The sequence below is a fragment of the Aspergillus foveolatus genome (genome assembly GCF_047715535.1).
Source record: "Aspergillus foveolatus strain CBS 279.81 unplaced genomic scaffold BDW70scaffold_15, whole genome shotgun sequence".
In the NCBI taxonomy this organism is placed as follows: domain Eukaryota; kingdom Fungi; phylum Ascomycota; class Eurotiomycetes; order Eurotiales; family Aspergillaceae; genus Aspergillus; species Aspergillus foveolatus.
Window position 1 is genome coordinate 275,770 of NW_027396079.1, and position 25,787 is coordinate 301,556.

Sequence of the window (25,787 nt, forward strand, 5' to 3'; positions counted from 1 at the left end):
TGCTCGACTCCCTCTGCACATTTGTCCTCCTGAGCTATGGCTCGATGAATAATATGTGCCTCATGGTCATATGAATCCTTGACATAGCCCTTATGCATTAATTTAGAGAAAGGTCGATGCGACTGCTGATTTGATGAACTACCAGTCCATTACGCCAGGCGCCGAGCCGGGCAATACCGACAACCCCAGTATGGCTTCACCACATACACCCACATTTAGCGATGAATCCTACGCGATGGCTCCTCGAAGCTTTACCTTGAGGTCTCTGCTGGTTGGAATTGTTATTGGAGCTCTGATCACTTTTTCGAATACATACTTCGGCTTGCAAACTGGCTGGATCAGCACTATGGCTATGCCGTCAGCATTAATCGGATTCTCGGTCTTCAAAGTCTTCTCCAAATATCTCTCCTATCCGTTCACGCCCATTGAGAATGTGTTGATACAGACAGTGGCCGGCGCTGTGGGGACGATGCCTCTTGGCTGTGGTTTCGTCGGCGTCATCCCGGCTCTGGAGTTTCTTATAAGGGACGGAGAAGACGGTCCATCAGGCGGTGATGGTACTGGCGAGGGCGGACCGCTGAAACTGAATTTTGGCAAGCTGGTTCTTTGGAGCTTGGGAGTCTGTTTGTTCGGCGTTGTTTTTGCTGTTCCACTGAGGAAGGAAGTGATTATTCGTGAAAAGCTGAGGTTTCCTAGTGGAACAGCGTCTGCCTTGATGTTGAGGGTTCTGCACGGAAGTGGGCAGAGCGAAAAAGGTGCGAAGTCTCGCATTGACCAATCGATGGAGGACCAACGGGACGCGGAGGATGTACAGCCTTTACTGGCGCAGGGTTCCGCACAAACCGAAGCTGTGTTGCAGCAAGACGTGACTGGCACTGACAGCATGAAAAGAGATTGGAGGTCTAAAATGCGTCTTTTGATTAGCGCGTTCGTGGCCTCTGGAGTCTACGTAAGGCCCTTGTTTGTTGGATATTGAGTCCTCTATTGACATCGGCAGACACTTTTCTCCTACTTCGTACCTCAAGTCCGCGACATACCAATCTTAGGCCTCCCCCTTGCTCAAAATTGGCTTTGGACACTGAATCCGTCTCCGGCATATGTCGGACAAGGGATTATTATGGGTCCGTCGACCTGCGCTCACATGCTTTTCGGGGCTGTTTTAGGTTGGGGTGTTTTGTCACCGCTTGCGAAATCTCGCGGATGGGCGCCTGGCCCCGTGGATAGCTGGGAGAATGGGAGCAAAGCCTGGATTGTATGGGTTTCGTTGGCCATCATGCTTGCAGACTCAATCGTCAGCTTAGGCTGGCTGGTACTGAAGCCGGCTCTGGGAATTGCGCCGAAGGTCCTAGAGAGGATTTCAAATACCCGAGCCGGAAGATGGATCGCTTCAAAAAGCCCTAAAATCGTGCCCCGCTCTTACAATTACTCCGCGTTGAGTCCTATAACAGAAGAATCATCAGGCCCGAGCAGTCTCGCGCACGCTGAAACAAACTGGAGAACCGATGAGGATGAGGATGCGCCGCCATCTCAACTCATTTCCATGCGTACGGTACTGTTTCTACTTCCCCTAACTCTGCTCCTGAACGTGATTTGTATGCACATTGTCTTTGGCGATGTCATATCCCCCCTACTGTCAAGCCTTGCCACATTGCTCGCTGTCCTTCTATCAATAATGGGCGTCCGTGCACTAGGAGAGACAGACCTCAACCCGGTATCTGGCATCAGCAAGTTAACGCAGCTGCTTTTCTCGCTTGCAACCCCATCGTCTCATTTCTCGCGACGCAACGCCCTCATAACTAACCTCCTCGCGGGTGCCGTATCCGAATCTGGCGCCCTTCAAGCCGGTGATATGATGCAAGACCTGAAAACAGGCCACCTTCTCGGCGCGAGCCCCAAAGCTCAATTTTATGGCCAGATAATTGGCAGCCTTGTCGGTGCTGTTCTTTCCACGGCCGTCTACAAGATGTATGTCAACGTCTACCCGGTACCTGGCCCTATGTTTCAAACGCCCACGGCATACGTCTGGATATTCACCGCCCGTCTCGTCACCGGCCAAGGCCTGCCTCCGATGGCGTGGGAAGCCTCCTCGGTTGCCGGCATTATTTATGTAGCCATCACCGTCCTCCGAATTGTCGCTGCTTCCCCGATTGCCAACGGCGGCCGACCAGTTGGCACCCCCGCGCCTTGGCGATCCTGGATCCCTGGTGGTATCGCCGTCGCCGTAGGCATATTCAATGTACCGTCTTTCACTCTTGCTCGAGCCATCGGCGGTCTTATCGCGTGGTGGTGGTCTCGTGCCCACACGAAGAAGGACGATGGATTCAAGCCAGCAACTGAACCCGCTCAGTCGGTCCTACCAGGTCGATCGGCCGAAAGCGAGAATCGTAAACCTACGTCGCCAGCAACTTGTGACGCCGATGATGACGCGGATGCCGCTTCATCTAGCGTTGTCGTTTTGGCTTCCGGGCTGATTCTTGGCGAGGGGATCGTGAGCATAGTGAATCTTCTTTTGGCCAGTGGAGGCGTTCCCCATCTGTGAGTGCGGTATCGCTGAATGGCTTCTTCCGGGCATAGACCTGTCTGGGTATAATTTATAGACATTGGTGTTATCCTAAATACACACTAGATTGCAAACATAATAGACTGTCCTATTCAATTATGCATGAACAGGAGCAGCTATTTACAGCGCTGGCACAATAGTCGGGCTGCTTTGTATTGTTTTGGTATATCATGACGCATATCAAATATGCCGCCAGTGCGATAGCTGTCCACATTTTTGCTGCGGAGCATTTGAACTGTTGTTTTACCACTAACGGCCCCAACCTTATAAGGCGTTACGGATCTTACTTCGCCGTTATTATTGAAGCTGATTCCTGCAGATACGATAGCTTAGGGTTTGGCTGGGAAAAAGCCTGCTTGCATTGATCACAATCTCTACTGGCATTCCAGCTCCCATTTACCTGTGGTACAATGGGCCGGCTCTCAGACATCGAAGCAAAATGTCGGGGATGATTGAAACTACCGTACTATTTATATGGTCAGCTCGCATTTTGTTGGGTGACGAGACTGACATCAAGTTGCGGGTTATCGCCCGATGATTTCCTAATTCGCGCATTTCCCTTGATATTATGCATTGTCCTTAGGCACTAGGTAGCATATATATTTCGAATATAGGACGCTCCAGAGTATAATTATTTTTTGGGGTGCTGAAGATACATCTATATCGTAGCAGTGGAGGTGGACCGGCGTCAGGTGATTTACAAGACTGGATCTTCTGCCAGCATTGTCCCCGCCATGATTGTCAACATTGTTTCGCCTCAACAATGGAGTGGAAAAAGACCCTTAGCTTCACAGACCGTTTGAGGACCATCCAGTCTCTGTAAGTGTCCTTCAGAAACGACTACGGCACATGCTTACGCTCAGTACCAGGACTACTACTTACCAGCAAGCGTCCTGTTCTGCGGCATTTGCCGAAGCACAGTCCCAAGCTCGAAAGATTGAGAGCGAGGCATACGAACAAGCTGGGTCGAAGGTTTGCCAGATGCCATGCTCTGACACCATGACGAACGAACTCTAATCTGCACAGGAAGAGTATGATCAAATCTGCCAGCAAGCACTTGATGCAGCAGAGGTCACCGTGTCAAAGACATTCGAGAGTGATCTAGACGATGACACAAACGTCGCCAATCAAGGTACTGGCGAGAAGATTGGGCCGTACCAAAACTGCATCCATATCTTTGACGGCCTCCATTCCACGATCTATAAATCCAAGTCGGAGAGCGGCGCTCTCGTTGCGCTGAAGATCACGACCCCTCATCTACTAGAGCCGCCACACGACGCCCACCGCGAGGCTCAACTCTTGCGTGAGGCAGCTGGCGAACACATAATTCCCTTATTAGACACATTGAAATTCGATGGGGGCCGGTTCGGGCTCGTGTTCCCATACAAGAAGCATGATCTCGAAATTCTCCTCCGGCGGGACGTGTTGACCGCCGCGCAGACAAAATCTGTCCTACGCGACATGTTCAGCGCAATAGCGTCTATTCACAGTCTAGGAATCATACATCGTGATGTCAAGCCGTCAAATATTCTACTCAACTCTCCGAGCGGGCCAGCGTATCTCGCGGATTTCGGAATAGCCTGGAGAGAAGGGAGTATTGAAGCCGAACCGGCCGATAAGAAGATCACTGACGTCGGGACCACATGCTATCGGCCACCGGAGGTCTTATTTGGGCATAAGGGTTACAACACGGCTCTCGATCTTTGGGCTGCGGGGTGTGTCGTCGCAGAGGCTATTGCTGTTGGACATAAACAGCTTTTCGATGCCGGGCCTGTCGGAAGTGACCTGTCACTTATCCAGTCTATTTTCACTACTCTGGGCACCCCAGATAAGCAGACCTGGCCGGTGAGTTAGTTTCAATACCAGCAGGTGCGTGCTAACGGGTCCTAGGAGTCTGAGAAGCTTCCGGATTGGGGCAAAATCGAGTTCTACAAATACCCAGCTAAGCCTTGGGATGAGATTCTTCAGGGGTCATCTTCTAACGGTCGTGACCTTGTCAGCAAACTGGTGTCGTACGAGAGCGGCCAGCGTCTTTCTGCCGCAGAGGTGTGTTATTGGTCTAACCAGCTGTATCGTGTATTTTTTGTAGCTTGACTAATACACGGGTTGCAGGCTCTACAACATCCGTATTTCTCTGGCTCGATAAAATCTACAACGGCTGTCTAATTTAGGCTTCTGCCAACACATACACTTCGCTTACTAGATCCCGTCAAGGTTATGATCAGGCCTATGAAAGGTTGCCTTACGGCCTGTCGTCGACCCCCTTGAGATTATGTCGAGCTATATTGATAAATCAATGTGGCTCATATCACGAACGCCCTTGCGCTTGTCAGCCACGGAAATATCAAAACTTCTAAGTTAGACAGGCTAGCCTTCTAGTTTGCTAATCAAATTGCAAAACAGATGCGATTCCTCCCTTCAAGGCAGTGGTTTCGGCTTTCATTTTATTTGAACGGCATTCAAAAATCGCCTGAAGGGTTGCTGGTCACAGCAGGGCAGTGGTCCAAGTTGAGCTCAATATGAGATGATGGAGACATCCCAGATACAGAAACAGTTGTGATTGCGAATTCCGGCCAGGGTATGGAGGGGTACGAAAAGATAAAATATTGTATATCGATCTGGTCCTCCTCCTGAGCATTCCTTCTCTGCGAGTTCAGCTACGCCGTCTGATTTAGACGCGGAGTCAAGGCAAATATGGCGTCTTTTTCCAGCCCTGCACCGTGATGTGCACTGCAAGCCAAGGAAGAAAAATTAGAGCTACCACTTCTTAGCTCTATCCCATTTATCCATTCATTTGCCAAGTTGTAAGCTCATTTTAACCCCCTACAGGCGGCTAGGGCGTACAGTGATAGACTACCCTGCTGACTCCAACTCCGATTCCGATTCCGATTAGACCTGTCGCCGTCTTTTCTCATCTCCATCTTCCGTATTCTCCTAGAATCAAAAATGGTATACCGACAACGTGTCGCCGTGAATATCGAACGTAATATGGACCTCTTGATGGGTTACTTGTGCATGCAGCCTGGTACCACTATCATTGGAGTTATCATACGCGGTGTATATGCTGCTGCAGATGGCAGTAATGGTTGCGGTTGATCTTCGACCTGATGGGCAGTATAGGTTGGAATGCAGACAATTCCGGTGAATGTGAGGGAGTATGATGCAGAATATGAACATGCGTGTGGAAAGGAAAGCGGGAACTTGGTGGCTCAGAGTGCTGCTGTGCAGCGGGCTCTTGGGATGTTACTATTTATGTTCAATGGTGAGGCACGATCCTGTGTTGCATCGCTGGCTGACGTTGTAGATGGTCGCATCTCCGTCGACAAGCTCTATATGCTATATACGCCCTGGATCGACCAATGCGCTGAAGCTCTGGTTGGAAGGCCTAGAGTACCCGACAGATGCGAAGCTCAGGACGTATTTCAAGATCCAGGCATTGGTGTGTCGAAGCCAACTACTGTTTAGTGAGGAGCAGTAATTTTTGCATCCCAATGTTACAGGATCCTCAATTAGAACCAGGTAATTGAGCTTAGGACACAGCAACTGGCGCTGAGCGAGAATCTTCTGGCTTCATTCGATAGTGATACCTGTAGGCTGTTGTTGGCCCCATAACCTGCGTAATTAGTGCGCTAACGAACGATATGGTTACTTCGCGTCGAGTTAGGAGGAACCGCAGCAATGATACTAGGCCAGGCACTGGTTGGGCAACGACATATCTTCAAGCTTGCGGAAGTTGGCCAGTTTCAGGCCCTCGAAGACTCTGCACAATACGTGGTTAACACGTTTTTGGCCGCCCCTATTCCAAGTGCGGGACCCTTCCCTACCTCGGCATATACCTCAGTCTGGTACTGTTTGCTTGTTCTTTCTGAACAACTATACTCTTTCATCTTGATGAGCATCTAACCCCTGAGGTGGATAAGGAGAGTATTCGTCATATAGGGGTTGGCGTCATGGTGAAGTTCAAGAACCTCACCTCCGAGATTGGAGAGAATATTTCTGGACAAGCTCGAGGAACACGATTGTGAATATGCTGGTTTGGTTGGAGAAATCGAATGGCAACGTCAGTGGCCGTCCTCAAACGGACTTTGCTGGACGTGACGGCCGTGGCAAGCCCATGATTGACTCCCACGAGATTACGAACTGGGATCGAATGTAGTTCAACAACCTGAATCCTGGGGGAACGCCTCACTCTGGGACATTTGGTTTCAGTCAACAAATTACCTGGAAGCGAGAGTGTGGCAGATGCTCGACAATGTTACCTGGTTTGGTCCAGTAGCGGGGGAATCCCTCAGCTTTGATTACGATGGAATCGAATGAATAAATCATAAGGTAGGACAAGCTCCGAGTTTGGTCAACAACTTTAGGATTCCGACCACAGCTCACATCTGCTGCAGTGTGCACAGTCGTGGAACCAGCCACGGCTGCCGGCTGTATCACAACCAGAATTTCCAACGCTCTTGCAGGTTAGCTTTCACGACGAACTCAGTATTCGATCAAACTAGACCTCCATAAAACTCAGAAACACGACTTCTGTATGTTTCAGCCTCGAGCAGCTCGAGTAGTTCGAACCTCGGGCGGAGCAGTGGCTGAGTGTGAGGCCGTTGTAGCCGAAGGAAACGGGCCAAGCGGCGACGGACTGTTTCAAGTCGGCCCTAAGTGGATGGGGTGACCTCTTTAATCTTCTGTTATAGAAGCGCTGGCAAGGCTGAGAGCATAATCTGCGACCAAAGAACCCGTGAAAAATGACCGACGAATTGTCGCAGAGCGCCCTCGAGAGTTGCCTGTCGCAGTCGCTGCTCGCTTGACATGTGCTTACGGACGTACTCATGCAGAGCAAGGTTGCTGCTTGGAATGGTTGGGAAGTGATCAGCGATGACCACTAGGCGCAAGCGTCTTATGAACCCGTATTCTCCGTCCTGCTCGCATAATTCCTTGGTTTTCGTCAGACCGAATCAGATTAAGGTGCAACTTCTTGGACGGAGTAATGTCTGAGCCACGGTTCGCCATTCATCGTAACTCGGATAATGCCCAGGTACTGATCGCCCCTGACCCAACACTACGAGAGCCATTTTCTTCAGGCAGCGTGAGTGGGATAGCCAGGGAAATTGGGAGAACGGCGTTGCCTTTGTTGCTCCGGAACTCAGCAGGATAATTCTTTCCAAAAATAACAGGAATAGCATGATCGCTTCGATAAAACTCTGCAAATTGTGGCCAATGTGGACATGATCTCGTTGCCTTGAGGATTGAAGGGGCGAAGATGGAATCAGACCCGTCACTGGACCCTCGTGCGGTGTGCCCCGGCCTGTTTAAATGAGCTTACCGTACAGAAACCAGGAACCGTAATTTACCTCCGCCAAATTGAGTTGGAAAGCGCTGTGATTGGCCACTAGCAGTAGTCTCATTTTAAGTCTCGGTAAATAACCGTCACAGTCCCTCAATCAACAATCTCCCACCTTGTCATCAGAAACTCTCGGATCTCCTCTTCGTCTCATCTCACGCAACTCTTGAGGCCTTCCCTTCCTTTCTCACAGTTCGCGGGACTCCTGCGACTATTCATTTCGTTCTTTTGACTTCTCGCGGCCTGGAAGCTCGTTGTCATTCTTTTATCTTCGGCCGACCTTAGCTGTCGCCGAATATATACATACTTCCGTTCTTTCCCACCACCTTCACACATTCCTTGACGCGCTTGCGCCTTTTACACCCTTAGACGCGCTTTACGCTTAAGCTATACGACCCAGAGGTCGTCCACGATATTTACCGGCCTCCTTTACTCTCGATCAGTCTTCAATCGCACGTCGAACGAATCCGCGCTAAGCCGAGATAAGGACTAGAGCACATGTCTGTAGATTAACGACCCTTCACCTTTCGCGGACAGTGTATCAGTAGAGGACGTAGTATCCTCAGCCAACAAAAATCATGGTTCACGCACACCATCACGAACACAAAGTCCGCCTTGAGGAGCGTGATCCGAACCCCGATGGGGTCACTGTCTACGTTACGGCAGAGCCGACCTTTACGGGCGAAATAGGTGGATATTCAACCGAGGGACAGGACGATCGTACTAGTGAAGCCACCGAGACTGAGAGTGCCACCAAAGCTACCAATACTGTCGGTGTTGGTGCGCCAGTCCACCAAACCCGATCGACCACACAAGAGGAGGCGGCAACTACGACAGCCACAGCAACAGCGACCAAAGATGAAGAGACTACAACCACGAGTAAAGGGACTACAACTACGGATGCAGCTACTACCAGGACTAAGACGTCAACCGTAGACCCTACTGAAGTGACGACCACTGCGACTCAAACTCAGGATGACACTGACGCAACGTCGATCACCCAGACTACCTTGTCGACAATCACAACCAGTACCACAGACTCCGAGGGCAGTGCCACTTCTACCTACATCGCCGGCCAATCGACTTCTACTGGATCTAGCGCGGCCACTGTTGACTCGGGCTCGAATGGCATCTCTTCTGGCGCGAAGGCAGGCATTGCAATTGGAGTCATTCTTGGTGTTGGACTGATTGCCGGGTTAATCTTCTTTTTCATTTGGAAGAAGAAGCAGCAACAAGGTCAGAGACTTGGAGAAAACGATGCATTTGCAGGCAACGAGAAATCATATTCGGCTTACAATGCGCCTCCTTCCCAAGGACCTTCACCAGCTCCCGCTTCCCAGTCCGTAAACCCAGCCACCGCCCCTCAATTGAATGTTCGGCCTGTCACTCAGTTTGCTCCCGACTTGACCCCTATTCAAGGTGGTGCCACGCCTGTGTCCGCAGTCAGTGCTGCTGGAGCCCTTGGTTCAGCAGCTGCCCTTTCGCGCAATCTCACTGGAAACTCCCCGCCCCAAACCCCCCAGTCTGGTGTTAGCGGCCGCGATCCCTTTGGCGACCCAGTCAACCCATTTGGCGCCCATGCAGAGGTTCAGTCGCGTCCTTCTACTGCCGGTAACAACCCGGTACGAGGCCCGACTCCTGTTTCACCGGTTTCTCCAATTTCGCCGGGGGCTATGCCTGCAGCCGTACCTTCTCCGACTGTTGCCGCCGCCGCTGTCCCCCTGCCTCCTTCCCCTGCTGATCCTAATTCTCCCGTACCTTTGTCACCTACAACTGCCTCAAAAACAGGTAATGAGTCCGCAACTGCTGCTGCTGCAGTGGCTGGGGCCGCCGCCGTTGGGGCTGCCGCTCAAGGCTCTGATAATGACACGACTAGTCGTCCTGGATCCTCAGACTCGGACGCCTCATACGTCCCTGCTCCTACGGCTCCTAACTCCAATGTGGTCGACCCAGTTGTAGCCCCCGCTGCTGCTGCAGCTTCGCGCTCTGGCCCTGGCCCTGGCCCTGCAATGCCAACCAATGTCCACCGTGTACAGATGGATTTCACTCCGTCAATGGAAGATGAAATGGAACTCCGCAGCGGTCAGCTCGTTAGACTCTTGCACGAATATGACGATGGCTGGGCTCTCTGCGTGAGACTTGACCGTTCCCAGCAGGGAGTTGTCCCGCGTTCCTGCCTATCAGCTCGTCCAGTCAAGCCCCGGGCAAAGCCACCACCTGGAGCTGGTCCTGGTCCTGGTCCCCGCGGACCTTTTGGCCCTCCTGGACACCCAGGAGCCCCGGGCTCGCCTATGGTGGGACCCCCTGGCCGCATGCCACAATCACCACGCTTCTACCCCGGGGATGGTGGCAGGCCCGGTTCACCCTCTTCGCGTCCTAGGTCTCCTGCACGCGCAATGTCCTCTGCACAGGGTGTCTATGGACCTCCACCCCCGCATGCTCAACCCCAACGCCCGATGTCTCCTGCCCAGTTCCCAGCTGTTCCAAGGTCACATTCCCCTGGGCCTCGACCAACTCCGCCACGGTCAATGAGCCCTGGGCCCTATGGACTTCCCGGTCTACAGAGACCCGAGATGCCACATGCCAATCAACGACAGCGTAGCAACAGTACAGGAGGTGCTCTGCAGAACCCTCGAGCCGCTCCTGGACCCCGATCAAGTCCCTTAGCTGCTCCTTCTGTGCCTCCGCCAGCAGGTGCACTCCCAGCAATTCCCGCAAACTCAGTACCTGCTCCGTCCAACGATGCATGATTCTGCTGGCCGCGATCACTCACAGAAGAACGCCAATTATCACAAAGGCGATTCGGTGATAACGTGCAACACCATTACCGTAGTGTACCGCTCACATGGAGTCTGACCTTCGTAAATCTTTCATTCCACTTCTTTTCTCCAACTCTTCAATCACTTGAACTTTTCATCCCGATTTCCCCTTCTAACGTTGTTGACGCCCTACCACGCTTCTTTAAAAGAAGCATCAAGGAATGAGTTCATCCTCATCCTGGATTCTTCTGCTCTCTGGAGAAGAATTCTGAGCATATGTCCAGTTGACGTTAACGGGCTATACCCCTTTTTCAATTCATGTACGAAATTACATTCATAAATGTATGTTCAGCTATTTTAGCCCATTGTGTCTTTCCTTTACTATGATTCCTCATCTGCTTGATGGCTACCTCGAGAAGCCTCTGTAAATTGACTATGTATACAACCTAACTTGTGACCTGTGATATCCTTCGATGCTAGGTAAGACTACCACTTGCAGCCATATTCATTACTTTTCAAGAGATTTCAATGACTTTACCTTATTCATCTACTTCCAAAAGATTATAACCTATCTGAGTTGGTAATGTTGCCGGACTACGTTTAGGTGTCCCGTAGCAAACATTACTTGCAAGGCTGCCGCACAGCACATTCGAAAATCGCCACGACCATTTTAACCGCCTCGCCAACAAGGCCAGGGTACTAGGCACGATAGCATAGCCAAGCCTCTGCGAGGAAATGCTGTTATAGCCAATCCCCAGGCACCCATCCAACTATTTCCAGCCAATACTAAAGTGGGCGGCAAGGCTACGTCGAAGCAATGCAAGCGCTATTAGCAAGGCCTGGCATGTTTTTCGAAGCACGGAAAGGCACGATACTGACGTCCAGATACTGCTTGAGCATCCTGGAAGTAATTGGAACAAGGGTGATTATATGCCCCTAATTATATTGGAGTGCTTTCTCTAATGGGTTGCCTTGTTCCTGGTTTCTGGTACCGAGTGAACAGAATGCTTTTTCATCGAGAGTGCTTAAAACGGCCTACATTTAGCACTTCTTCGGCCATATACAAGATATAATATCATTGTTCTTGTCTTACAAAAAAATTGTTGAATAAGTGCATTGTTGACCTCCAGTTGCGGGAGATTGAGATAACCATACAAGGCTACCTGCTCGTTACAAGGGTTCTAGTAATTCATAGAGACAGTCATGTGCGACCCGTGTCCAATAATGTCGTTTCTAAGGTTTATCGAGCCATTTTGCCTGTGCCTATTAATGCTCCAACTGACCAAGCAGGGCGGAAAGCTTGAGAGACAAGAGACTCGGTCGGGACCTCGGGAGTCATTGATCTAAACCTATATTGGTTAGCGTGTCCCTTCCGCCCCGGCTTATTCATTCCTCTCCCCGTAGTTACTCTAGAGTCCATCGTCATCACCGTCCGCTTCCGTAGACCTGGAAACAGACCTCGTCGGCCCGCTGCTGGTATCCTGCTCGTCTCAAGAGGCCCTACGCTCGTTCCAATTTCTGAAATCTGATTATGCGCCTCTCTGGCGGCCGCCTCCCCCGCTGTGTCCTGTGAAAAGCAATGGATCTCTCCCGACAGGAGTATCCAGCCTTGCTGGTACGGTCTCCCCGATCCGATCTGGACCCTTTCCGCTTCTCCCAACCCCTCATGCGACTTTGGTATTGCAGCATTCTTACTCATCTTTTAGGCATCTTTACAACCCATTCAGGCCGCCACTGTATTAGCTGACCGTATTCGTGTCATCAACAAGGTCAATGCGGATATCGCAGATTGGCTGCAGGTATGATCCTCTGCCCGGCGTCGTCAATTGCGATTCCGACGGCCTGACTTGCATTGTAACCACAATAGGAACGCCGCCGCATCGAAGAAGCCTATGCGCAAGGGCTACGGAAACTCGCTAATCGACCCCAATTGGATAATGCAGCTACCTTAGGGTAAGGCTGACTCCTTTCTGCTCCACTCCTTTCTTATCCGCCGATGCAGGTGTAATGCTGAGGTACAATGAAGCTGACGACAATCGCCGAACTGGATTATAGGATATTCCAAATACCGTGGCAGCGCATTGTAAGTTCGGTGGAATCGGTGGCTACGTCGCATGAGACATTTGCGCAGAAAATCGACGAAGACGTCGAACGTCCTTTGAGGGAATACAATACCAAGAATAAGGAGCTTGCATCAATGCCCGGAGTTCAAAATGACCTGACAGCTCTAGCAAAAAGCGTGGAAAACTCGCAGAAGAAGGTTGAAAAGGCGAAGGAAAAGGGCCCCAAAGGCGCGGACAAGTTAGCTGCCGCCGTGTCTGCTGCGCACGACACGAGCCAGCAATGGGAATCAAGAGCGCCATTTGCCTTTGAGCAGCTTCAGGCGGCAGATGAGGGCCGACTCAACCATCTTCGAGATGTTTTAACCCAACTGGAAACCCACGAGTCTGACCAGATCGAACGCTGTCGACAAGCAGCGGAAAGCTGCTTAAATGTCCTCCTCAACGTGGAGACGGCGGATGAGATCAAAACATTCGCCGCAAAGGTAAATGGAGGACGACCAGTTGTGCCCCTTCGACAGCAAACAACATCACCCACCCCAGTAGCATCACCTCCGCCGGGCAACCCGGAACTACCTCTTCCACCTCCACCGCGTGCTCAGGATGATGCCGCGAGTCATCGCTCTACAAGCTCGGGTCGCGCCAGACCACCGCCACCTCCAGGTGAATTCTTCCAAACGACCTGTTACTCATTAATGTGAATGTTAACATGTAACCTAGTCCCTGAACCTCGGCACGGTACACCCTTCGGGGGTCTTAGACGGCTAGGTACGGTCATGAATAGAAGGAAAAGTATGGCCCTGCCTTCTGGCCCGTCATCGGACAAGAAGTATCGCAGCCCGTTCTCCTCCTTTAAACGGGGCGATTCCCACAACATGCAGATCCCAGAGGATCCTCCTGAGCGCCCGGATACGGCCATCACTTCGCATGATAGCTACAACGAAACTGCTCGCCAGCCAAGCGAGTCCTACGAACGAGAAGACCGTGCACGATTCTCGCCAAGCTCGCCGTCTCAGACGACACCTGATACAAACGGATTCGCATCTCAGGGTACTGCGGCTGCTGCAGGTCTCACTGGCCTCACTAATGAGGTATATTCTTCTTAAAGCGCTTTCAACTTCGATATTCTAATGCTCTGTTTAGCCACGAGTGGATGCGGAGGGCTACTCTGAACGGCCGCAGACGATTGATGAAATCACACTAGCACAACGAGAGGCAGCCGGGTATGTTTAATTCATAGGCAGGTTCAAGCAAAAAGGCGAGCTGACAATGCGATAGACACGAAGAGTCGGGTCTGAACCTGACGATTAGAGATCAGCCTATTCCCGAAGACGAAAACCAGGCCCAACAAGCCATGAATGATATGGCCAGTCAGTTGCGTCTGGTAAGTTTATTTAAACTCAACACGCTCGCAAAGTACTAACATTGCATGCAGCAAGCGCAGCAAAGCGGGATAAGGCGAAACGCAGGCACGATACGTGGACGTCGCGATGTCCGTAATACTGTCTTCATCCCTAGCACTCCGCCACCAGTCCATTCAGTCCCAAATCAAGCCGTGGCCCAGGACGTCTCTGAACCTACCTCTCCAACCTCGCCAGGAAGACATGTAGCTTCTCTCAGCAACGCTACAGACGAGCATGCATTGTCTGACACAACGTCAATACGCTCGTCACATACTTTGCATAGCATCTCAGGCCCCGTCGCACACCCTGAACTGCACGATTCTGGGCTGAATGCATCTATAATAGAAACAGTCAACGCCTGGTTCTCGGAAGGTGCGGTTACCAAATCATTTGTTGTCGGCGAGCTTGCGCTGGCGTATAATGCTACTCCTGATGTCCTGTCGGACAAAATCCGAGTTCGTTTGAATAATTTTCCAGTATTGGAGAAGGTAGCCGCAAACCCGAATTTTATCCGTGAAGTGCAAGATCAGTCAGAGGACAAGAGGGGCGAATACGACGTTTCGCTTGCTAGTATAACGCGCTCTGCACCGACTGTCGCGTTTAAATATCAAGTCCATATTAACCCCGAGGACTTATCCACCTTTTGTCCAGTCATTTTCAGACCAGCCTGGAATCTGGAGGAATTCCAGGCCAGCGTGATAATCTTTTACTCCCTCAATCCTTCATTCGCATCTGCCGCATCGAAAGACTCGATCACGCTGACCAACCTGGTTCTTACCGTCAATCTGGACATCTCTCCCCAGGAAGACCGTGAAGTCGCCCACGCCACCAACGCCGTCATGTACCCCAACACCGGAGCTGTCTTCCGCCGCAAGCAATCAGCGGTGATCTGGAAGATCCCTGAATTTGAGGTGAACAGCAAATCCGATGGGAAGTTGCTCGTTCGCTTTTCAACGGCAAACAGCTGGCCGCAGAAGGGCAAGGTCGAGGCAAAATTCGAGGTTCGCACGCCTGATGCTGGCTCTCGCCTTGGGATCAGTGCTACTTCGAGGCCGGCTGGGTCTGATCCCTTTGCGGATGAGGATAATGCTCAGGCTCAATGGAGTCATGTCCCGACAACGCGGAAGCTGGCTGTTGGGAAGTACGTTTCTTCCTAGCTTATGATATCCACCCTGGACCGGCAATGCATTTGCTGGGCCTCGCATTTGAGAATGTCAATGGAGTATGGGAATTCTGCGCATTACTGATTACTGTACGACCATCCCATGCCCCTGCATCAACAGTCTTCTTTAGCTCTCCTTTTTTGTGCGCTATATCTTCCTTCTACATATTGTTTGTCTATTCGGATGCAGTCTTGTACACTTGGCTTCCTGTTTCCTCTGTCTTGGTTTCCCTTGTAATTTTTCCGTTCTCATTATTATTAGGGCCGAGTACAGTAAGTATTGTGGATAATGGTCTGTAAATAACTTGCCGTGGTGCTTTTTGTTGACTTTGGACTGTGCTGTTTTATATCCCTCGGCAGAAGGAATATACTTGCAAGGATGAGTAGGCCATTCGAGGCACCAACGACCCCAGTTTTCTCTGCATGACTCTCATTACATATGTATTATTGCAAGATGCCCCAGTGTAATCGAAGCTAGCAAGCTGGTCTGCTCGGTAAGAAAGCATCAAGAAATGGGATGAGAGTTGTTTCTGGGACGGGATATATATCATCGTTCCAATTCAAAAGCGAGTAATCCAAAGGGGATCATATAGACAAATGGAAAGGACGGGCAATGCAAGATAAAGATTTACTGCTCAAAATAAAGAAAGTGATAAAGAGCAAAAACAAAAAACTACATTCGCGCCGCCCTCGTCGTCTTATCATAAAAGTCCAATGTCATCGCAGCCAGGAAGCAAGGAATGTCTTTCCTCTCCTCCACCCAAAACTTGATCAGGTGCTTGATCTCCATCGCAAACAGACTGTTCGGCCCCCCCGAGATCTTCATCGTGCCGTTTTCCCCGTCGAAGATAATTGAGTTCTCCTCGCCGTTGCCCATGCTCCCCGGTCCCCGTGCATCTGATGCATTACCATCGCCATGTCTATAGGCGGAGGAGAGGTGGAACATGGATGTGACGCGGACGCGGCCGTTGGGGAGAAAGTCAAGCTTGTAGCCCAGCAGGGAGGCGACTGCCTCGCGGAACTCCGAGGACTTGGCGGTCCAGATTTCTTTCAGGCGGCGCATGCGCTTTTCCTTGTCTGCGACGACGCGCTCCATGTCTTGAACTTGAAGCTTCATGCTTTCGAGGGTGGTGAGGGGAACGGTTTTGACGGATTCGTGGTGACCGCGGAGTTGAGCCAGGAGGTCGCGGTTTTCGTTCTTGAGGGTGGTGATGGTTGAGAGTTTGAGGTTTTCGACCTGCGAGGTTGGGTTGTCGCGAAGTTCAAGGATGCGGGTGCGGGATTTTGCTTTGAAGGATTTGAGTTGAGATTTGGTGGCTTCGAATTCCTTGCGTAGGAGGGTCATGGCTTGTTCGGATTTGGAGAGGGACTCTTGGAGCTTTCTGTTCTTTCGAAGGAGCACTGAAAGCCGTTCGGTCTCTGTGTCACTTTCGGCAGGTGAAAGAGGACGTTTTGTTCCTCTAGGTTGAATAGTTTCTTCTTGCTGAGAGGCCTCGCGCTTGGAGAGTTCGTCGTGGGCCCTTGCGAGTTCCTGTCGGTACTCATCAATCATCTTTTCGAGATTGACTATTTGCTCGGCTTTCTGGGCGTCAAACTGGCCTTGCTCGGCGTTCAGGGTTTCCTCCTCGGTATCAAATGTTTTCAACTGAGCACGGAGATATTCAACTTCTTTCTGCGCAAGCGCCCGCTGTCGCTCAAGTCGAGCTCTTGCACGACTCTCTGCCATGGGCCCACCAGCTGCTGCTGAGGCAGCACGAAGCTTCTCCATCTCTAATTTCAAGTTCGATCGCTCACTTTCCAGGCTTTTTATGAGCTCGTCTTTCTCCAAGAATTGTGCTTCAACGCTTCCGAGTCTGTCAATGGCGCTGGCTTTCTCGATCTGCTCCTTTAACAGTGCCTTCACGACAGCTTCCGGTGAGTCACATTCCGAAAAGAGGTCGCTATCCTGTAACAGGCTGGACCATGATTGCCGCTCGTCTTCAAGGACTTGCTTCTGAATCTGGACAGTCTCTAGCTCAGCTTCAACTCCCTTCATAAGCTGTAACTGGTTCTCCAGTGACTTCTTCTGCTCTTCGACTACTTCAACGTTCCGCTGTACCTTGCGTAGGCGCCGTAATTCTGCGCTTTGTTCTCGGTTTGTAGTTTCCAGGGCCCTCATATGGTTAACTTGGTCAGACAGCTCCCTTTTAAGAACAGCAAACGTTTCCGCATCATTCCCTTCGGCCTTGAGTTGAATATTTTCCGCTTCTAATTCAGCAATGTCCGACTCGCGCTCACGAAGCTTATCTTGTGCCGTTTGTGTTTCGTTTTTCGCATTTTCAAGATCTCGGTGCAGATCCTCCAGTGTTTTCTGGAGAGATGACCGAATAGTTTCCAACTCATTTATCTGATACTTCGACTGTCTTTCCTGGTCGAGAAGCTGCTTATGCTTGTCCTCTAGTTCTTCCTTCAGACTTTGGTTCTGGTCTTGGAGGCTGCGAACTTTACGCTCGAGTTCGACTTTTGTGCTGAGCCCATTTTCTTGAGCTTCTCTCAGCTCCTTCGCAAGAGCTTCGGTCTTGTGATTGGCGCGATTACTAGATGATTCGGCAGCCTGTGGCGACTAGTTAGAGCCGGTAGCCAAAAAGCAGCTGTTTACTAAGTCGACTTGCCTGTGCTCTCCGAAAGTCCGCGTCCGCTCTTGATTGCAGTTCCCGGAGCTCTTTCTCATGGCGTAGAACCATTAACTCGCGTTCTTGCTTGGAATTCTCCAGCTCATACTTTAGCGTATTCACCTGCACTCGCAGTTCATCCTTTTCCGGATCTAAATAAAGTCCGTCAACTTCGAACAATGCGCCGTCATTGAAACGCCAACGTACCAGGTTTCGGAGGACCAGAGGATCGGATAGATTGTCGCAAAATGCTTGGAGCCGGTGGAATGACCAGGGGTGATGTGTCCCTAATCGGCGAGCCTATTGAAGGGACTGAGCTCCTCCTGAAACTCATCTAGGCAAGTCAGCTTCAGGTCCATGATGGAACCCGGTCTTGTTACGGAGTCGCAACATACAGCTGCAGTGGGAGCCAATGAATCGCGCAGCAACCCAGTTACTCCCTAATCACATAGATATGAGCGGCATATACGCTCAAATATAATCAGCAAAGCTGCGAGTAACCGATAAGAAAGAATCAAGCCACAAACGTTGGCATCGAAAAAGCGAGCTTCATTGTTTTGGAAAGACTCGCCGGTACAGCAGCTGAGTCATCAACACAATCACCGCCCGCACTCGCCCGCAAGAGCTTGCATTCCCAGGTCGGACTAGCGCGAAAATAAAAAATCTCGAATTTTATCTATTCTCGGTTCCTTTTTCCAACAGCTACACCTATTTGCGCCGACCCCATTCACCTACCCAGAATCACGGATCGGTTTATCGAGCGGTATAAATAACGACAATGGCCAAGGACAAGTCTGAGAGAAAGGAGAAGCACGAGAAGAAGGAGAAGCGGTCAGAGAAGGACGGTGTGCACAAGAGCAAGAAGGACAAGAAGGATAAGAAAGATAAGACTGCTCTGGCCGATGCAGTATTGAAAGGACTTGAAGCAGAGGCTCCCTCAACCATTCCCGTCAATGGTGCCGATGCGACCGGTGAAGTCGAAGCCCGCCCCGTCGGTGCGCTCGTACCGTTTGCCAAACCACTGCTGGAGGACAAGGCAGCCAAGAAGGCCCTCAAGAGTGTGAAGAAGGGTAAGCTCCCTAGCTTCAGTGGTTGCGCTTGTTGTTTGTTCTTGCACCTTTACGGACGACGTCCAATGCAACCCATTACATTCCAAGTGAAACCCATGGCCTTTCACCGTGCTAACCTGCAGTTCTCCAGCTGCGGTCAACAAATGTCTCAAGCGCGGTGTGAAGGAGGTTGTCAAGGCCCTCAGGAAGTCTCCCGTTCCGGCTCCTAATGAAAGCGTCGCCATTCCTAATGGAGTTGTCATTCTCGCTGCCGATATCTCGCCTATGGACGTCATTTCGCACATTCCCGTTCTCTGTGAAGACCACGGCATCCCGTATGTCTTCGTCACATCCCGAGCAGAACTCGGTAACGCTGCTGCTACGAAGCGTCCCACAAGTGTTACAATGGTTGTGCCAAAATCCGCGGCCAAGGGCAAAAAGAAGGATGCCAACGATGATGATGAGGACTTCAGCAAGGTTTATGAGGAGCTAGTTAAACTCGCTCAGAAGGAACTCACGCAGGTGAACCTATAGTGCCAGCTGGACGTCTAGCACCTTTCTTATTTTTACTGTTCTTTCTTAATTCTACGGCTTATTTATGCGTCTTGCCATCTTCCACGACTGTACAGTTCCGCTTTGTTTGACAAGACAGCGCATGTCTTTGGGGTCTGGCATTCGGTCGTGTTTTTCTGGGTTAATCTTGATGATTATCTGTTGCAAAATTCGGCGTTCTTAATTGGTGTACGAAAAGGCAGGAAGTATTGAATAGCACGGCATGATGCTGATTAATCTCCCTCATGTAACTGACACTGTTCTGTAGACTGCTTGCGGGTTCCAGTGCGCTGTACTCCACGACGGGCTTTTCAGCGGTGCAACAACGCACAATCTCATGTTAGTGTTTTTACATGATCATTCATACTACAGCTAGATTGGGAAGGGAGAGTTCAGTGCTAAAATCAGTGCCCACCTCAAATTCATGTCGTTTCATTTAATGTACATGGTATGGTTCGTCAAGAACAATAATATGTAAGTAATCATTAATTTTAAGCACACTGGTCTGCGTTCAAGGGTTGATACCAGGTTTGGTCACCGGTACCCTTCTGAGCCGGCGCAGCAGCGGCTGCGACTGTCTCGGCCTCACGTCGCTGGAACTTTTGTTCAGCCAACCGACCGGGGTCAACCTGAGAGCCAATCTCAGAGTTGAAGCTGGCGTTGTACTTGGGATCGCTGGGGAACTCGCCGCCCTGACCAGCAGTGGCGGACGAGTCGTTCTGTTTCTTTTGCGCAGCAGTCGCGCTTCGAGTCTGGTAACCGCTTCCGCTAGCAGGGGCCTGAGTCCGTGACTGGGCCTGGTGGTCAATCTTCTCAGAAGCAGGGTAAACGGGTTTGTTAATGCCTAAGTCCTTCTTCGCCGCGGTTGAGCCGCCAACGTATCCAGTTTCTGGGACGTGGGCGCCGGGGAACTCTCCCTGGCCGCCGAGGGCGTCGGGATATCGCTGAGAGCCGTGGGGTTCTTCGCGCTCACGGGCGTTAGAGGCTGAAGGAAGCTTTGTGGCAGCGGATGTGTCGGTGGTGTTTGTGGTGGTGTTTTGAGATGTAGCTCCGATAGGTTCAGCGTTGCGGTTTTCATTGAATGAGCCGCCGTGGCTGACTGATTCAGCGGCGAGAGAGTCTTTCAAGACAGGGCCGGAAGGCTCGTTGATGGGGCGGTTGGACAAGGGGTCGGTGGTGTTCTTAACACCGCGCTGGCCAGAGGGGATGGGGTTGCCTTGGAGATCCATTGTGATGTGATGATGCGTGTTGTAGTTCTCAGAAGTTGATGCGAGGTGGTAGCGAGTCGGATATTTTATGTTTGGAGTTAGATTACAATGCTGATTATCTAGGCTTTGGGCGCACAACGGACGCTTCTATATAGGAATCGCTCGCTTGTTGTGATGTCATGCTGACAGGCGGACTAGGGCTGCTCATGGATCAGCAAACAACAGGTACGTCAATGAGGGCCACTGGTACACCCTTCGATATGGCTCAGCTGCAGTGGTTGTGACGCATTCTGACCGGAACGGTGTCAAGCGAACCTGTGGGTATTGACTGGAGCTAAGTGGTGAACTTTGATGCAATTATGCTGGGGTGATTGACGTGCTTGACGTCACCTTTAAACATCGGACAGTGTAACACCCAGTTGTCTAGACTCAAGGAGGCTTGTCAAACGAAGGTATGAGCATGGAGAGCATACGAAGAACTGTTCAGTTGAATTTTATTGCAGTAGGGTAATGCTATTAACTGTGATTTTTTTTTGGCTTTTGTTTTCGCGGTAAGATCGAGTATGAGGATATATTCGGTCCTCAAATCAGCGAAATAGCACCAAGATCTAATATTCATCACTATCTTTATCACTATTTGATATCTTTTTATGCTAATAGAAAATTAGGATGGTTCGGCCATTTAACCTTAAGCCTATAAAGCGTGTCCTGAGAAATTATGGGCTCGGGAAACGGTATGGCAGCCTCGAGAGTTATTGTATTTATCGCCAACAGCCTGCAGATGAAAAGCTAAAGAGTTCTACATATATCAAAGAAGATCATGGCTCAAAGAAATCATCAATGTCTTCATTTTGTTCGTATCACATCGCTATGCTACATACATTGAGAATCATGGTTTACCGAGCCTGAGCATCGGCAGGGAGGTTCCCCCGACCAACATTGCTAGTTGGTTGTGTGTTTCTGTGCGTCTCCTCTCCAACCTCGCGAGCACTGCTTGAGGCTGTGGCTGGGTCTCGGAGAGCAGAGTTGTTCTCGCCTGAAATGGGTCCTTCGATACCGCCGGAACCAACGTTGACAGTTCGCTGATCGGCGGAATTCCAGTCACTAGCGACAGGGGGCTGGTCTGGTAAGGGCAGGTTGGCCTTGGTCTTTTCGATGTCGGCTTTCTTGTCTGTGTTCTGGTCGATGATGGACTGCACCATGTTAGTATCCACTTGTTCGCGTATCACGGTCGAAAGCTTATTACCTTCATTGCGGAGACATTAGAATCCTTAGGAGTGTTGCCCTTGGCAGCGTGGGAGGCGTGAGACTCCGGCTTGCGAATGTCCTGAATGGTGGTGTGGAAGGTGCTATCAGACATTGTGGTAGAGATATGTTTCGTTGAATGCAAAGATAAGGTTGATACACAGTTGGTAAACGGTTGTGAGAGTTGTGGTTTGTTGGTACTTGCGACTGTTTCGATAATTCTGTAAAGTACAAAGATGTAGTGGTCTACTTGATCTTATAAGTGGGAGCATGTCTGGCATTCAGTGGCATGAATCATGATGACGTTATGGCGATGTCCGCGGTCAAGGCGACGGTGGGGCAACATAGGAGTAAGGTATGTGGATTACTGGAAGTAAAAGGAATGTTCACTATCAAAATCCATGGGAACTGTGCTAAGTACTCTGTAGCACTGCAGCCCAGCCTCCTCCAGGGCCATCATGTTCCACTCAGGTGGATAGGAAGCTGCTGGCCATACGTCATACGGCACAACTGAACCTGACGGCGCCCTGACTATCATGATCTTGATACATTGAAACACACCTAGCAGCTGAGTATCTGATGAGTCTCCAGCCGCGTGGGTTATTTCCCAATTGACTTTGCCGCGCGCGATTGCGGCTATCTGATGCATCTTGCTATAACCCTTCGGTCTCTACTCTGGTCGTGCTGAATAGCACGCATTGTGAGAAACAATAACGAATCTCCTAGTAGTTATAAGTATGCACTACACATCGTCAAATGCAGCAGCGCTCGTCTATATAGGGCAATAGAGGACATTGTCCGGGTGATCCAGACCAGCACTAAGATTGTTGCGAGCATTCAGCACGTGAGCAGATAAGCAAATCAATGCAGCATACCGCCTTCTAATCCAATGCGGCAGAATTTCGATCTTCCCCGCTGCGCAATTTCTTGCTGTACTTGATTTGCTTAATCTTCTGCTCTGAATCTCGTGAATTGATTCTCTGGGAACTCTATATTCAACTCACATCTGCTACCATGCCGAGGGATCCGCTGATTGGATTGGTTGGGAAGGTTCGTCTATCCTTCAACTTCGACAAGCACCCCGCTAATCAAGCTGAGGGCTACAGCCGTCCAGTGGAAAATCGACTACATTGAATAGCTTGACAGATGCTTCTTCGAAAGTCGGTATGTTCTATTGCGCGCAGGGTGTAGGGTACCATTGGCTTTCATGTACTAACTGAGCTTTTATTGGCTAGGAAACTTCCCGTGAGTTCTGCTAAACCGTTCCTCCGCATATCTTCTCTTCGAGACGTCTTTGCCTGCAACAGCAAACATACGAGGCTTACTTATACATGGTACTGATTTCGGAATCCCAGGTTTACTACTATTGATCCACAACGAGCCATTGGCTATCTCCAAATAGACTGTGCTTGTAAACGGTACGGTGTGGCAGATAAATGCAAGCCAAACTACGGTGCTTGTACCGATGGGAAGCGCTCGGTTCCTATCGAGCTTCTGGATGTTGCTGGTCTAGTTCCAGGGGCGCATCAAGGCCGTGGCTTGGGGAATAAGTTCTTGGACGATCTGCGCCAAGCAGACGCCTTGATCCACGTCGTTGATGTTAGTGGAACAACGGATGCAGAAGGTCGGTGACAGGAATTTCTGTATAGTGGAGTAGTTTATTGACGCATTGGAGTGTAGGAAAGGCTACACGAGGATATGATCCTTCACAAGATATTGAGTGGCTGAGGTCAGAGATCGTGCGGTGGGTGCTGGGAAATTTGATGCAGAAATGGTACGGCACTGGCCTACTTATGCCCACAACTGCACACCAGGCTAATTTACTTAGGGGCTCTATCAAGCGCAGACATATGGCCATAAGTGAGTGGGCGACATCTCTGATGCCATTGCGATTGATTGTTGACTCGGACATCAGAGGCGACCGCGGTGGAGACGTTACAAAACCAATTTTCCGGATATGGAAGTACACCATCAACCGTTGCACGATGCCTGGACCGGTTAGCGTTGAAAGAACCACTCGAAGCATGGTCAGATGAGACCGTAGAGCAAGTCGTGCAAGCATTTATCGACGAGAAGTTCCCAACGGTATTCGCCTTAAATAAGATTGATCACCCTGATGCGGACAAGGTGAGCTTTTTTCCTTCTGCTGTTCTATCATTGCTAACCGACTATTTATAGAACATCAGTAAGATTGCGAAGATGCAGGATCCTCAGAGAATCGTCCTTTGTTCCGCCATATCCGAGGTTTTCCTTCGAAGACTTGCCAAACAAAATTATATCAAATACACTGAAGGCAGTGAATTCTTAGATACACGGGAAGACCTCATTGCAGATGGAGATCCGGACGGGGGAGGCCTCAGGGAGATGGACGAAAAGCTGAAAACGTATGAGACAGCTGCCACCTGCATAGAGTCTTACTAACATCGAATAATCAGTCGCGTGGAGAACTTGAAAGATATGGTACTTTATCGCTTTGGCTCAACAGGTGTTGTGCAATGTCTTTCGCGGGCCGCCGAGGTCTTAGGGCTTGTACCAGTCTTCCCTGTACGAAATTTACACACCTTTTCCTCTGGGACTGGTACTGCGGCATTTCGGGATTGTGTCCTTGTAAAGAAGTGAGTATTCCTATACTCCGAAATTTTCCCATCTGTCTGACATCTGGACCAGGAATAGCACTGTGGGTGATGTTGCGCGTAAGGTCATGGGCGATGTACCCATATCTTATATTGAAGGCGTTGGAGGCGTCCGCGTGTCAGAAGATGAGATCGTGGCAGTTGGAAAGCATGATGTAAGTGTCTTCTTCTCTAAGTATGCTCTAATTAGTTAACCAATTCGTTATACAGGTACTTTCTTTCAAGCCTGGTCGATAGAAAGCAATTGCACAGGAATGGATTTATTTTATCAACTGCGCATATACCTACAATTCAACATGAGAGCAGCCAGGCGCACGCGGGTTGCTATAGAGGCATTGCAGAACCATAGAAGATGTACACAAGAAATGGATCACGTCGCCACTCTAAATATCCCAATCCAAGCATGGAGTGTCAACCCTTGACCCCAATTCAAACTCCCTTCTGTAACAATCAGTCAGAATCATTAATCATCATATCAGTACTTCGCAGCACCTGGCTTACCTCTGCTCTTTCATCGTTCATACCAATAACCGGCTCAGTTGCCTTGGGATGGTCCTTCTTCACTTTCTCTGCATTCTTGGCCCCTCCTCGCTCTGTCGCAGCATCAGACTCGCCTTTGTTCCCCACGCCAAAATTTTCTTCTCTATCCTGCATGGTCCGGTTCGCCGCTATCGTCTCCGGGTCTGTGTTATCATTTTCTTTTTGCACGCGGTGGGTTGTGGATTTTTCTCCCCCTGAGCCTTTCCAGTCCTGGAATATGCCGCTGTTATGGCGAGCTTGCACACCTGAGGAGGTAGGAATGATAGCAGGCCGTCCACTCAATGAGAGAATCGAGCGTTTGCCATAGAAAGAGATGCATGAGGCCGAGTGTAGGACACGGGCGGTACGATTTACAGGCATATTGGTGAATACTTTAGATAATATTGTTTGTTCCTAGTTTGATAGAAAAATTTAGGAAGTCAATTGGTGAAAGTGTTTAATACTGGCGGCAGCTTGAGCTTTTTATACCAACGTAGACTCCTTCGTCCCGTGCACTGGATCCCAACACCGTGGGTTGGATTGAACGTGACGTCGACATGATGCTTTGTCACGGCCCCGAAACGGAAGAGAAGAGACAGGGCTTAGGGTTGAGCTAGTGAGCTAGCTTCTTATCGATAACGGAGATCA

At 50.3% G+C, this 25,787-nt stretch overlaps 9 protein-coding genes across 9 annotated transcripts; 6 read left to right on the forward strand and 3 right to left on the reverse strand.

The window, feature by feature from the left end:
- Positions 1-23: 23 nt before the first annotated feature.
- BDW70DRAFT_133445 (OPT family oligopeptide transporter) lies at positions 24-3,091 on the forward strand. The gene is made up of 2 exons (XM_073736337.1): positions 24-949; positions 998-3,091. Exons 1-2 carry the CDS (start codon positions 134-136, stop codon positions 2,537-2,539), a joined length of 2,358 nt encoding a protein of 785 aa, XP_073597449.1. The 5' UTR covers positions 24-133; the 3' UTR covers positions 2,540-3,091.
- A 225-nt stretch (positions 3,092-3,316) lies between these two features.
- Positions 3,317-5,206, forward strand: BDW70DRAFT_25571 (putative cell division protein kinase (Ctk1)). The gene is made up of 5 exons (XM_073743607.1): positions 3,317-3,379; positions 3,430-3,532; positions 3,587-4,405; positions 4,451-4,606; positions 4,673-5,206. The coding sequence occupies exons 1-5, from the start codon at positions 3,324-3,326 to the stop codon at positions 4,724-4,726; spliced, it is 1,188 nt and encodes a 395-aa protein (XP_073597450.1). The 5' UTR covers positions 3,317-3,323; the 3' UTR covers positions 4,727-5,206.
- A 2,853-nt stretch (positions 5,207-8,059) lies between these two features.
- BDW70DRAFT_133458 (SH3 domain protein) lies at positions 8,060-11,199 on the forward strand. Its single transcript, XM_073736338.1, has one exon. It carries the CDS (start codon positions 8,477-8,479, stop codon positions 10,646-10,648), a length of 2,172 nt encoding a protein of 723 aa, XP_073597451.1. The 5' UTR covers positions 8,060-8,476; the 3' UTR covers positions 10,649-11,199.
- An 850-nt stretch (positions 11,200-12,049) lies between these two features.
- BDW70DRAFT_25598 (uncharacterized protein) lies at positions 12,050-15,695 on the forward strand. The gene is made up of 8 exons (XM_073743608.1): positions 12,050-12,272; positions 12,364-12,456; positions 12,525-12,610; positions 12,713-13,380; positions 13,438-13,808; positions 13,861-13,940; positions 13,996-14,101; positions 14,153-15,695. The coding sequence occupies exons 1-8, from the start codon at positions 12,237-12,239 to the stop codon at positions 15,275-15,277; spliced, it is 2,565 nt and encodes an 854-aa protein (XP_073597452.1). The 5' UTR covers positions 12,050-12,236; the 3' UTR covers positions 15,278-15,695.
- A 2,895-nt stretch (positions 15,696-18,590) lies between these two features.
- BDW70DRAFT_133461 (50S ribosomal protein L30e-like protein) lies at positions 18,591-19,930 on the forward strand. The gene is made up of 2 exons (XM_073736339.1): positions 18,591-19,003; positions 19,134-19,930. Exons 1-2 carry the CDS (start codon positions 18,712-18,714, stop codon positions 19,514-19,516), a joined length of 675 nt encoding a protein of 224 aa, XP_073597453.1. The 5' UTR covers positions 18,591-18,711; the 3' UTR covers positions 19,517-19,930.
- Positions 19,931-20,023: 93 nt separating this feature from the next.
- Positions 20,024-20,992, reverse strand: BDW70DRAFT_133462 (uncharacterized protein; the record flags this gene model as incomplete). The annotated part of the gene is made up of 1 exon (XM_073736340.1): positions 20,024-20,992. Exon 1 carries the CDS (start codon positions 20,761-20,763, stop codon positions 20,026-20,028), a length of 738 nt encoding a protein of 245 aa, XP_073597454.1. The 5' UTR covers positions 20,764-20,992.
- A 576-nt stretch (positions 20,993-21,568) lies between these two features.
- Positions 21,569-22,666, reverse strand: BDW70DRAFT_133463 (uncharacterized protein). Its single transcript, XM_073736341.1, has 2 exons — positions 21,989-22,666; positions 21,569-21,935 (listed from the first exon to the last, which is right to left on the reverse strand). Exons 1-2 carry the CDS (start codon positions 22,100-22,102, stop codon positions 21,639-21,641), a joined length of 411 nt encoding a protein of 136 aa, XP_073597455.1. The 5' UTR covers positions 22,103-22,666; the 3' UTR covers positions 21,569-21,638.
- A 219-nt stretch (positions 22,667-22,885) lies between these two features.
- BDW70DRAFT_133465 (Ygr210 GTPase family protein) lies at positions 22,886-25,564 on the forward strand. Its single transcript, XM_073736342.1, has 12 exons — positions 22,886-23,037; positions 23,094-23,151; positions 23,223-23,232; positions 23,343-23,611; positions 23,668-23,761; positions 23,816-23,847; positions 23,903-24,114; positions 24,166-24,371; positions 24,423-24,602; positions 24,655-24,775; positions 24,831-25,063; positions 25,124-25,564. The coding sequence occupies exons 1-11, from the start codon at positions 23,002-23,004 to the stop codon at positions 24,855-24,857; spliced, it is 1,245 nt and encodes a 414-aa protein (XP_073597456.1). The 5' UTR covers positions 22,886-23,001; the 3' UTR covers positions 24,858-25,063; positions 25,124-25,564.
- BDW70DRAFT_158626 (uncharacterized protein) lies at positions 25,050-25,520 on the reverse strand (the record flags this gene model as incomplete). The annotated part of the gene is made up of 2 exons (XM_073740548.1): positions 25,050-25,061; positions 25,122-25,520. 2 exons carry the CDS (start codon positions 25,518-25,520, stop codon positions 25,050-25,052), a joined length of 411 nt encoding a protein of 136 aa, XP_073597457.1.
- Positions 25,565-25,787: the final 223 nt, after the last annotated feature.